The 11268-nt window shown below is 37.4% G+C and overlaps 1 protein-coding gene across 1 annotated transcript; it reads left to right on the forward strand.

The window, feature by feature from the left end:
- The first annotated feature begins 3665 nt into the window (after positions 1-3665).
- Positions 3666-10010, forward strand: LOC144433447 (steroid 17-alpha-hydroxylase/17,20 lyase-like). Its single transcript, XM_078121765.1, has 4 exons — positions 3666-3787; positions 4880-5059; positions 5223-5483; positions 9397-10010. The coding sequence occupies exons 1-4, from the start codon at positions 3673-3675 to the stop codon at positions 9993-9995; spliced, it is 1155 nt and encodes a 384-aa protein (XP_077977891.1). The 5' UTR covers positions 3666-3672; the 3' UTR covers positions 9996-10010.
- The last annotated feature ends 1258 nt before the right edge of the window (positions 10011-11268 follow it).

The raw sequence follows: 11268 nt of genomic DNA on the forward strand, positions 1-11268 counted from the left end.
TTGTAATTAGGATATAAGTTGTTGAGCGGAAGTTGCAAAGTTCATATAATATATATTGATGATAGCCAGACCCATGTGTTCTAAACAATCATTGATGTATCTTTAGGTTTAGTGAATAATTTGCAGAATTAAAAACTTTCGGTATGGAGGACATATCTAAAAATTGGTAACTGCAAAACAAGATGGTACCAACAGTCCTGTACATATATGTGTATGAAAACAACGTCAATTACAGATCTCGATCATGCAATCAGAACTTCACGTCCCTTTATAGATTACCTTTCCATGGTAACTGTATTTTACAAGCCTACATAAATAGATGATAACCAACAACATGTGTCCTACAACAGTTTGTTGATGTAGTATATTTAAATGAGTTATTTGTATAATTATTGATTTTTATGAATTAATAGATACACCATGCATAGGAGCTTAGAGTTGAACGTTCTGAAAAAAAAAGAGCCAAGGAATTATTAACAGAGCTTGCGTTCGGTCCATGTGGAAGGCATTCAGTTTACACCTGGTTAAGTACAGGCTTCATAATATCTCATGTCACTATGGCATCACATGTACAGGAACGTTAGTTTTCCGTGGACGTACTTTGTGGACGTACCAAGGTTATTTTTTCTGACCTTTCAAACTCTTTCCAATCAGGGTGACAATCTTTAGTGAAAGATTAAACGGTTGAAAGGTTAAAATGTCATCCAGGTAGTTTAAAAGACCCATTGTCCCGATTTGGTATACGGTGAGTGCTTGCCACCACTAATTTTCACTGCTGTGAAAATCCAGTTTGTAGATAATTCACTGTGAATTTGTTCGTAGTACTATATTAGTAACTGGGTATCAATTCATTCAACATATTGAGCTGCTAAATATCTTTCCCTAAGTGGATATTCTAACGTTAATTTGCAAACTCTGACAGCCTAGCTATGTTAACCGAGGCCGTGTTGGTAGCTATCTCGATCTTTCTCATACTATTTACTTGGATGTCAAACAGACCTAAATTACCTAAAACCTACCCTAAAGGTCCACCTGGTTGGCCAGTGATTGGTAACTTACTACAACTTGGATCACAACCACACTTGAAGCTGACTGAATGGAGTCGACAATACGGTAAGGGTAGACCTATTTAAATCTACGTCATCTTTGTTTTCATATGCAAAAACGTCTTGCAACCTTTACATGACATTTACATGGGACGGCATTTACCAGGGACGGGTGTTTGCTAAGCATTGACAGCATGCATGAATACAGACCAATTGAACGGAAAGAAAGCAACAGCGGACAAAAACCAAAACAAGACAATTTGGTTGATTGAAGAAATTATACAACTTGAATATTGTTTTCTAATAATCGATATAAGCTAAGCTTTTGTTCCCGATCTTTCCATATACTCAATATACGTGTATTCCGACGTTTTAAAGGTTTCTAAAAATATGCGTAAAAAGGGTGAAATATGATACTGCCATTGCATTACATTAATTTTATTAATATGCAATTCATGCAGATTATATTGTGTATATCGCCTCAGATCTTATAATAAAGAATTATCTGAATTAAACTGATTAATATGCAAAAACACCTACAAAATAAATATTTTACATGACGTGTTGTTATCGATATTAACATCTAATCAAATGTCAGTGGAAAACTCTGGCATCTGCATGCCGAATGATCAGTATCACCTTGTGAACCATATCCTAATTACGAAGGTCGTGTGATTCCATAGGAGACTGGAGGGGTACAAAGCATGATGGGTAAAATGCCACTGCGATCGCTCATTACGCTGTGATCCTCCATTATGTCTGTCTGAGATATTGTGTACACTTCGATCGTGCGGTGCGTTTAAAATGGTGGTTGTCCAGTGCTCACCAGCCGTATTTTGGGGTATTTTCAACTCGCCATAAGTTTCACAAGAGTTCATCATTTTAGATACTGTAATAGAGAAAATCTCGACTGATATTTCTTCCCTCATGCTACAAGAATGAGGTTTGGGTTTATTAACTGGAATACTGATGTTCAGGCGATTTCGTGAAGCATACTTGACCCCACCAAGCTCGTAAATTTCGGCCCGGCGCAAACACACAAGCTTCTCGCAACTTGCTCAGCTATTAAATCACCATTCACGTCACACACCCAACTTCACACAAGTTTGAGATATTTTGAAGTAATATGTAACTTGTAATTTCGATATAACCTGCAATTGTGTGTGATAGTAACATCATATACAATGAAGGTAACTCGAGCATTCAGGTCGTATTTTTGAGTATACTGTCATGAGTTCAGTAAATTGGTCGAACCGCCTTAACTTTATTCACTTAGCTGACGATAGAAACGGTAGATGTTTAAATACATCTACCTTCCAAAATACAAATAATAACTTTCAATAAAAATAAACGCAACTACAACTTGAATTCGGCCTTTGTATATCCCACATTATCTACTTGTGTGAGTCTCTCAGTTTTGCGAAGGACTTAGGGGCTCACACTTGGAAATTGCGTGTGCTCCAGGGCCCTCTAACTTTTAGTCCGACCTAAGAGTACTGTGTGAAAGCGTTACAGCGGTCTAAGTCAGACTTTTAATAGTCCAGACCAAAAAGGCTAAATCAGAACTATAATATAGTATCAAAGAGAAGGCATTTAGAGTGGACTAGGTACTAAATCACGTCCTCATTGGTGACCTCGCTGGTGATCACCCTGTAGTCAGCTTATCTCACTGATAGTAATGGCGAGTCGTGGCAGTAAAATGAATAGACAAAATGCCTGATTTCTATCATCCGACATACATTCATTGTCAAAGGCGCACTGGCCACCAATGACAACAGAAATGTGTTATTATCACTTTCATCTCGATCTCTGGATCACTGTCCTCGCCTTGCTTCTTCATCAAACGTCTTTCGAATCCGTCTTAAACTGTTCATCTGTTCAAATGCGTCCGATCTTACTAAGGGACGTTGTCATAATCGATTGCATCGTAATAACTCATCCTAACGACTGATTACTAGTGATTACCAGTGAAGACTATTCACTATTGTGAATATTCATAAAATCTTGGCTCATATGAGATCGACACTTAAACAATGAATGGTAAACCATGCATGTATAGTACATTTAGTACATTTCTTTTGTCTTTAATTTGTTAATTTATGCAGTTAAATCACATGTCTTTATGCGTAAAATTTTCCCATAGACGTTCCAAAAACTCACCTTGTTTTGGAAGGATTACTGTGATAATGCCCTGCTTGATTGTCATGTCATCGAGGTATGCTCTAGTGTTCAACTCTCACATGAGTGTCACGTGAGACCCTTCAAGTGTGAATCGATTCTGAATAGCGATAGCTTATGTAAGATCAAGATCATTGGGTGTAAGGAAAAACAAATTGCTGCAGTGGAGACAGGTAATTGGACTGTATTGCTTGTAATACCATATATATGCCAATGTAAAATAATTTGTTGTTGAAAGGGAGGCGCTTGATTTTTATATCAATGTAAATTATCATTTATTGTTTCAGGCTCTGTGTACAGTTTGAACCTATTCAAAACTCGTGTCGTGGTTTTGAATTCTTACAAGGCGTTGTCTGAAGCTATGGTTGACAGAAAGACTGACTTTGCAGGTCGTCCACGTGATTTCATATCCCATGAGATTGCGTCAGGGTTTAAAGACATCTCCCTTATGGATTACAATGAGTTTTGGAAAGTGGTGAGGAAGAGTACACATACTGCTTTACGTGTACATGGTACAGAGAGGTGGAGTGAGGTCATCACAATGCAGGTAGACAAGCTGATAGGTAAGATAATTTAATATACTTATCTCAGCTCAATGTTGTAGAAATATGAAATCATTTCGTAATGTCATATTTGTTATGATTCTAAATTAGAAATTATAACCCTTTAAAATATATATAAGGAGGGGATGTCATGCAAGAAAATAACGGTATTTTATATAACCTTTCACCTTGCATAAAGTTTGAAATCTTGCACACCGAATATTTCTGATTCATGAGTGCCTATTGCCTTCATATAAATAGTCGTGAGTATTTAATGTGCATTTAAGAAATATATGTACCGGTTAATTCCCATGAAGCAATGGTGGACCTATGTAAGCACAGAAGAGTCGGAATAATAATGTGTCATTTTCATTACTTTTTGGCAATCCTGCTAAATTTACGTGCTGTTAAATCATGATATGACTCTCCAGAACTCGAATTTGTGAAAATACCTCTATTTCTTGGGGTGGCACTCCCTTTTAACCATTTTACACTTATGCCAATGTATTTGATCTCTGTCTTGTACATACATTAATGTGGTGTGAGGAAAGGAGAGGGTATCACAGTAGTAAAGTCATGGCAAAATATTTGGGATAATGTGGTAGAGTTCACCCCAGTCTTCGGGTTGTCAGTTGTCTGCTTATCTAGTCTTTGGGAGTTATGGCCTTCAGCTCAGACAATTAGATCCAAACACAGCCACTGATTTGATACAAAAACAAACTCACTGTGGTGGTTATGGGAAAACATCAAATGCCTTTAAAACTATCAATGTGGTGGGATCTTCACTAGCAAAACTGTCAGTCTCTTGTGGGATTCGAACCCGGAACTTCCTGACTATTAATCTTTTTAAAGCTCAAGATTAGTAGTCAGGAGGTTCCGGGTTCGAATGCTTTTCATTGAAAATATTTGAACAGGGGAAGGTCATATTTTAGAGAAAGGAAATTGAGGGAGATTCACAAACAAATTGAGGCTTTTAGTACAGAGGACTAGAAGGTCATATTTTATGCAGCAGAATGTTAATTTCCCGGCCCTACCTCATTGTAATTACTGAAGTCTCCCTTATTCAAAAGAAAATGTATAGAATCACACTTGCATTGTATGTTTGGTTCCCAGATAAGCTCGCTGGAAAATGCTCACCTTTTGATCCCCATTTACCAATGGGTTTGATTGCCTTTAATACTATATCTGAAATCGTTCGGGAGCGGTCCTATGAAGAAGACGACCAAGAATTTCTTGATTTTATTGAGTCGAATAACGAATTGTTTCGTTCCTTTGCTGAGGTCTCTCCAGTTGGTAAGATATATATAGTATTTCCTAAACATAGTTGTTATAATAGTTACTGTGTACGAGGACAGACAACTCCTTATCAAATGTTTATTAATTTGAACGACCAATCTAATGTGCTATGTGTGAAACTTCTTCTTTTTTTCTAATAAATGATGATGTATTTTTTCAGACTATGCCAGATGGTTAAAGCCCTTCTTCAAACCACAACTTGATAGGTTGCAGAAAGCAGCAGCCTACCGATCCAAGTATATGGAAGGCAGAATAAGGGCACGAAAGGACAAACGTAACAGTGTGAACCCCCCACGTGATGCAGTCGATGTGATGTTAATAGCCCAGGAACATTTCCAGAATAATCCCACATCTGGTATTTCTGCAGGGGTCTTTGATGATAAGGTTGTTGTACAAACTGTGATGACCTTTTTTGGTGCAGGTAAGTATTATCAGAATTGGCAGGAAATGGAAGCTTATTCTTAGTTCCTACTGGGCTAAACCCCGGGGGTACTATTACATTGGGGCCCGTTATCCAAGTTATCCACGGCAAACTTTCTGATCAGCCCTGACATGTTCAAGGTCAAATACCTACAATGTTTCAAAGTGTATATATACAGCTTTGAGCATGGACATCATGGTACGATAAAACTAAGATTGTGAACATTTAAAATAACAAAAATGTCGGTAAAACTGTTAAAACCCCAATCTTTTCTTATTGTAATGGTAGATTTATGTGTAATGCATAATATGTTTGACATCAAGAAAAATATCGTGCAAACGTGAACGCTGGTGGCTTTTTCTGTAGCTCGAGAGTGTCGGATGGTATAATCTCCAAATTGCTTGATAAGTCCGCGGACGCGCACAATCGATCATGTCACCTTCATTCTTCGCACGCTATATCGTCTGCTCATCTCGCGCTTCGATATGAAAGTGCACCTCCCACGCCAACGTAAGCCGTACCCGGAAGCTACATGTACATGGGACACGATGTTGTACTACAGTTAGGCTGGGGTCAAAATATATGTCGGGGGGGGGGAGACTGGGGAGAAATAGGGGATGGGCCATGAAAAAAGAGAATTCAAAGGGGGGGGGGGGGCTGCGAAAATTCTTATGGTCTGAAAGGGCCCCAAAAATATTTTGCTCATGATCTGAACCAAATTAAACCTCAGGAGTGGTCGTTTACCGACGACATTAAAACATTGTTTGTGTATGCATTCCTCTGTCTGTCTGTCTGTCTGTCTGTCGGTCTGTCTGTTTGTCTGTCTGTCTCTTTCTAGTAGTCTATGTATGTATGTATGTATGTATGTATGTATGTATGTATGTATGTATGTATCTCTTTCTGGTAGTCTCTGTCTGTCTGTAAGTCTGTCTGTCTGTCTGTCTGTATGTCTGTCTGTCTGCCTGCCCGTCTATGACTATGTCTGACACACACACTCTCTCTCTTTCTCTATCGTGTGTAAAAATATATTGCACAACACAGTGTTAGTGACTGCGTAATCTTGAATTTATTTACCTGCAAAGTTTGATTAAGCATAATTTATGTTGTTTGGTTTGGGATCATTTGACCTGGATTTGGGGCACTGACTACTTTGCATACACCTCAGACATAGGTCAGATCAAGATTTATACAGTCTCTTTGTGCGAGAATGAACAACAGTAACCTGGATTCTGGTTCATTATACTATGAGTGTGGATTTACGGGGTTTGTTTTGTTTTATATTACTATTTCTGATTGTTATTTGATAACAATAGATGTTACCTTAAGAAGGAAGAACGCTCTTTTCTTCTATTTCTTTGAACTCACGTTGGCAAATTTTGTATTTGGTTACTCTCACCGTGTTTTCGACTCCATTCCGTCAGCTTCAAGTCTGGTTGTGATCCAAGGTGTAGTAAGTTACCGATCACTTGCCAACCAGGTGGACCTTTAGGGTAGGTGTTAGGTAATTTAGGTATGTTTGACATCCAAGTACATAGTCTGAGAATGATCGAGATAGCTAACAGCACATCCCCAGTTATCATGGCTACTTCGTCAGAGCTTACGTGTCATGTAATGTCACTCGACGATCTAAATTATTGCCATAATAGTTTATCGAACCCAAAGATTGTTAACAGGCCAAAGTGTTGAATGAATGGTTACCGAGTGTCGACGTCACTCGCTGGTCTTCCACGTACAGTGCTGAATACTAGTGGTAGAAACTATAGATGCGAAAGCGTCTTCCCATATTTCATCGTTCTTTACTTCAAATCAGGACAAACCTCTTTAGAAGAACACGTTTGACATGTAACCTCCAAAGCGCATCTTTCTTAATTTACAACTGAAAAGATGGCACCATAATCAAAGCCAATTTCCATAATTTATCAATTAATCAGATATAATGGACTGTTATGCTGACTTTGGGTAGACTGCTTATATTACATCACATAGTACAGATAACGCCCATGCTTGTGATTTCAACAGAGGCCATCCAAGGCAAAGGCAGGCCCCCAAATATACATCAATCTGCCATTTTAATGGTCCTATCTCGTATACAAAACCTTTCCGTGTGTATCTTGTCTAAATATATTGCACAACATTATTATTGACTGTGTAGCCAGGACTGTCTTGCAGAGTTTGCTTAAGCATGATTTATCTTGTTTTGGGGGCACCGACTACTTTGTAATCTCCTCAGACATAGGTCAGATAATGATTTATACAGTCTGCACGGCAATGAACAACAGTACCCTGGATCCTGTGGTAATTTAGGTCTGTTTGACATCCAAGTAACCGGTGTGAGAATGATCGACAAAGCTATCAACTCGACCTCAGTTACCATGGCTGCTTTTCAAATTTCACGTTTTTACACAACACCAATTCCGAATATGAACAAGTCAAAATGAGAGTAAAATAATTTATGAGTATATACAAGAAATGTCCGGTTGAAAGAACACCGAATCTGGTTAAATGTGCTAGGTTTGTTTTAATAGACGTACTGGTGTTCCACAGGAACAATTGACCCGTGAATACAATTCTATCAGTACCAAAAGCTGTATTTTCAAAGGATGATGGAATAAATATTCAATGACATGATTTGAAATGTTATGCCATTTTATGGCCTCCTACATGTCCTTATTTATTTTTAAAAGTGCCTTCCCCACTAGCTATCATGGGGGATGCAGTTTCTGCCCAGAATCAAAGAGAAAACCAGCTGGCTAAATATATCCAAGTATAGGTTAGAACCAAATGTGAGACCTTTTTTGGCAAAGCCCACATATATTTGGAAAGAAATATCTCATTCTAATGTATGGACTGTGAAGTTAAAGTTGACGTTCACGCTGTACGTTGTTTACGCGTATGCATATAATAATACACTTCAATTTGTATCACTATATATCCATTGTATCACATACAGTACAGTAGTGGTTTTCATTTTCTTTATTCCCGTTTTAATTATTCAATTACAAATATCCATAATCTTAGCTTTGGTTTTTCTATAATTGTTTAAAAGAAATTTTCACAATTTTATTTTTTTTGTTACCAATCTTTCCTCTCATTAACTTCTCAAGAATTCATGAATTATCAATCACTTTAAATCGACTTTTAAGATATTACATTTGTTTTACACGCTAGTTGCTTTATTACTTTAAAATGCATGCTTAGGGTTAGTACAATGAAAAAGCATAAAGAGTAAAAGGAACACCCAAACAAGACAATGCTTCTGAAGAAAAATTACTCTGATTTACAAAAGAGATTTTCCTCAAGTAAAACCAGATATTATGCCAATAAGTTAAAATTAACATGACCGTTGGGATAAAGATTTTTATATTTTATTCAATACAACACGAGAAATTGTGTTTGTCTCCATATAAAATTTTGACGTTGGGACATGGGTCCAATTCCTACATGTGTCCCCTTTCTTTCCACATTTATAACAAATTCAAATGACTTTATGGTGAGTTTCTTTCATTTATAGCAAAAACTCAAAAACTATTTTTAAAAGGACTTGCATCATAATAATTGTATGATCCTCATTGCTTTACTGAATGACTCCTGAGCCACCCCGTTAGTCAGGGAGACCTGGAATCTATTTAGATTTTTAGATTGAAAGGCAAAAGCTTTAAAAATGAGTTGGCTTCTCACCGCCTCGGGGAAAGAAGTACACATCAGGATCGATTCACTTTACCTGGCAGTTAGCATGTTACCTTAACTGGTCTGAGCACTCTAACTAGCGTTTAGAGGACGTGGGTTCAATTCCTATACGTAAAAGCAATGCATCCAGGTGTACGTATATTTGGACGACGACAGAATTTACATTTTAGAACATTCTTCTTTGAAATAGTTTTGTGACACGTTAACATTTTTGATACTTCCACAGGCACTGAAACTGTCGTATCTTCCATGAAGTGGTTCTTGGTCGAAATGATATTACATCCTGAAATACAGAAGAAAATTCACCAAGAAATCGATGAAGTCGTTGGTGTTGAACGTCGTCCAGTGTATGCTGATCACGACAATTTACCTTATCTAAAGGCTGCCATGTATGAAACTTTGCGTTTACACTCGATAGTGCCTCTTAGTTTATACCATCGCACAATTTGCACAACATCTGTCAATGGATGTCAAATTCCTGATGACACCAACATCATCCCAAATCATTGGGCCATAGATCACGACCCAGATGTTTTCAATGATCCTTATGTTTTCAGACCAGAGCGATTTATTGATCCTAACTCGGGTAGATGTGTCTCTTTTAATGAGATGAATTTTACACCATTTGGTATGGGTAGACGAGTATGCCTTGGAGAAATGCTTGCAAAAATGGAGTATTTCCTGATTGCTGCTAATTTACTGCATCAATTTGAAGTCATGGTGTCTATGAGCCACGGAAAACCTTCCACGGAAGGTGTGCTTGGTTTAACATATAGTCCAAAACCTTTCAAAATGATAGTAGGAAAACGAAACGTGCATAACTAGTATATAAGAATTCAACGTTCGCAGGTACTGACCTATAATGTGGTAATCGTTGAATTTAACATATTGTAGAGTCAACAAATGTTACTGCTGAGCACTACATAACTGATTGGCAAGCAAACTTCATAACATTGTTAACCACGGTCAAATATTGATATAATATTAAATTAGACTTGTGTGTATTGAGAAAACTTCTAATTGTTAGAGTTGAAGTATTAACTAACCCAAGTTTGTTTTGTTAAACGTTCTTGCAATAACTTATGCAACTCATGATATGTACACACCGTAACATTTCAGATTATTTCATTATGCTTTGGAAAGCAACTTTATGTAGAGACAGAATTGTATAAACAGGCTGATTTGGCCTGTTAAACATCAGAACGTGTATTAAAACCAGCCGAGTGGATTTAACTCGGTGTTCGTTGAACTAGACACCTATTGTGTAGACACTTGCAACATAATCACCAGTCACTACTCCTTGATATCTGTCACTGCAGTCACATTTTTAAGGGCATGCAAGTTACAATGACAATATTTAAATGTATGCTGAAACTGATGCAGGCACAGCACCAGAATCACTCTCATGTACCCTTTGAAGAATTATAACTACAATATGTCCTGAAGCTAATATTACTCATGATGCAGGGCATATTGGAAAGGATTAACTGTTCCAGGTTGATCGAACGTAGAGGTTAAAGATAACATTTTACATAGTGACTAAAAAACGATATCAATTATTTACAGGAGGTGAAATCGGTGTGTTTACCCGTTTAGTGGTTCTTGGTAGAAGTGATGTTACATCCTGAAATACAAAAGAAAATCCAACGAGAAATCGCCGAGGTAGATGTGACGTGTTTCTTCAATGAGATATAGTTTACACGGTTTGGTATGAGTATACGTATACGTGTATGACTTGGGGGAAATATTTGCATAATGGAGTATTCCCAGTCTGCTGCTAATTTACTGTACTAGTGTGAAGTCACAGTGTCTATGAACAATGGTACACCTTCCATACGAGGACGTGAATTGGGTTATGGTCAAAACTGTTTTTCAACTATTGTGGGAGGAAGAAAAACGCATAACTCATATTTAAGAATGTAACGGTGGCACATGTATAAATGAACTTTAATGTGTAAATTGATCTCTGAGAAAGCATTGTTATACAATTTTACTGACTCGTATAAAACGAATTGTAATCGATTTATCAAACTGACACTGCAAATGATGATTTCGACTTAACTTAAATAGTTACTGAACATTTGTGCGAGAGTTGCAC

This window comes from Glandiceps talaboti, chromosome 3, assembly GCF_964340395.1.
Source record: "Glandiceps talaboti chromosome 3, keGlaTala1.1, whole genome shotgun sequence".
Classification (NCBI taxonomy): domain Eukaryota; kingdom Metazoa; phylum Hemichordata; class Enteropneusta; family Spengelidae; genus Glandiceps; species Glandiceps talaboti.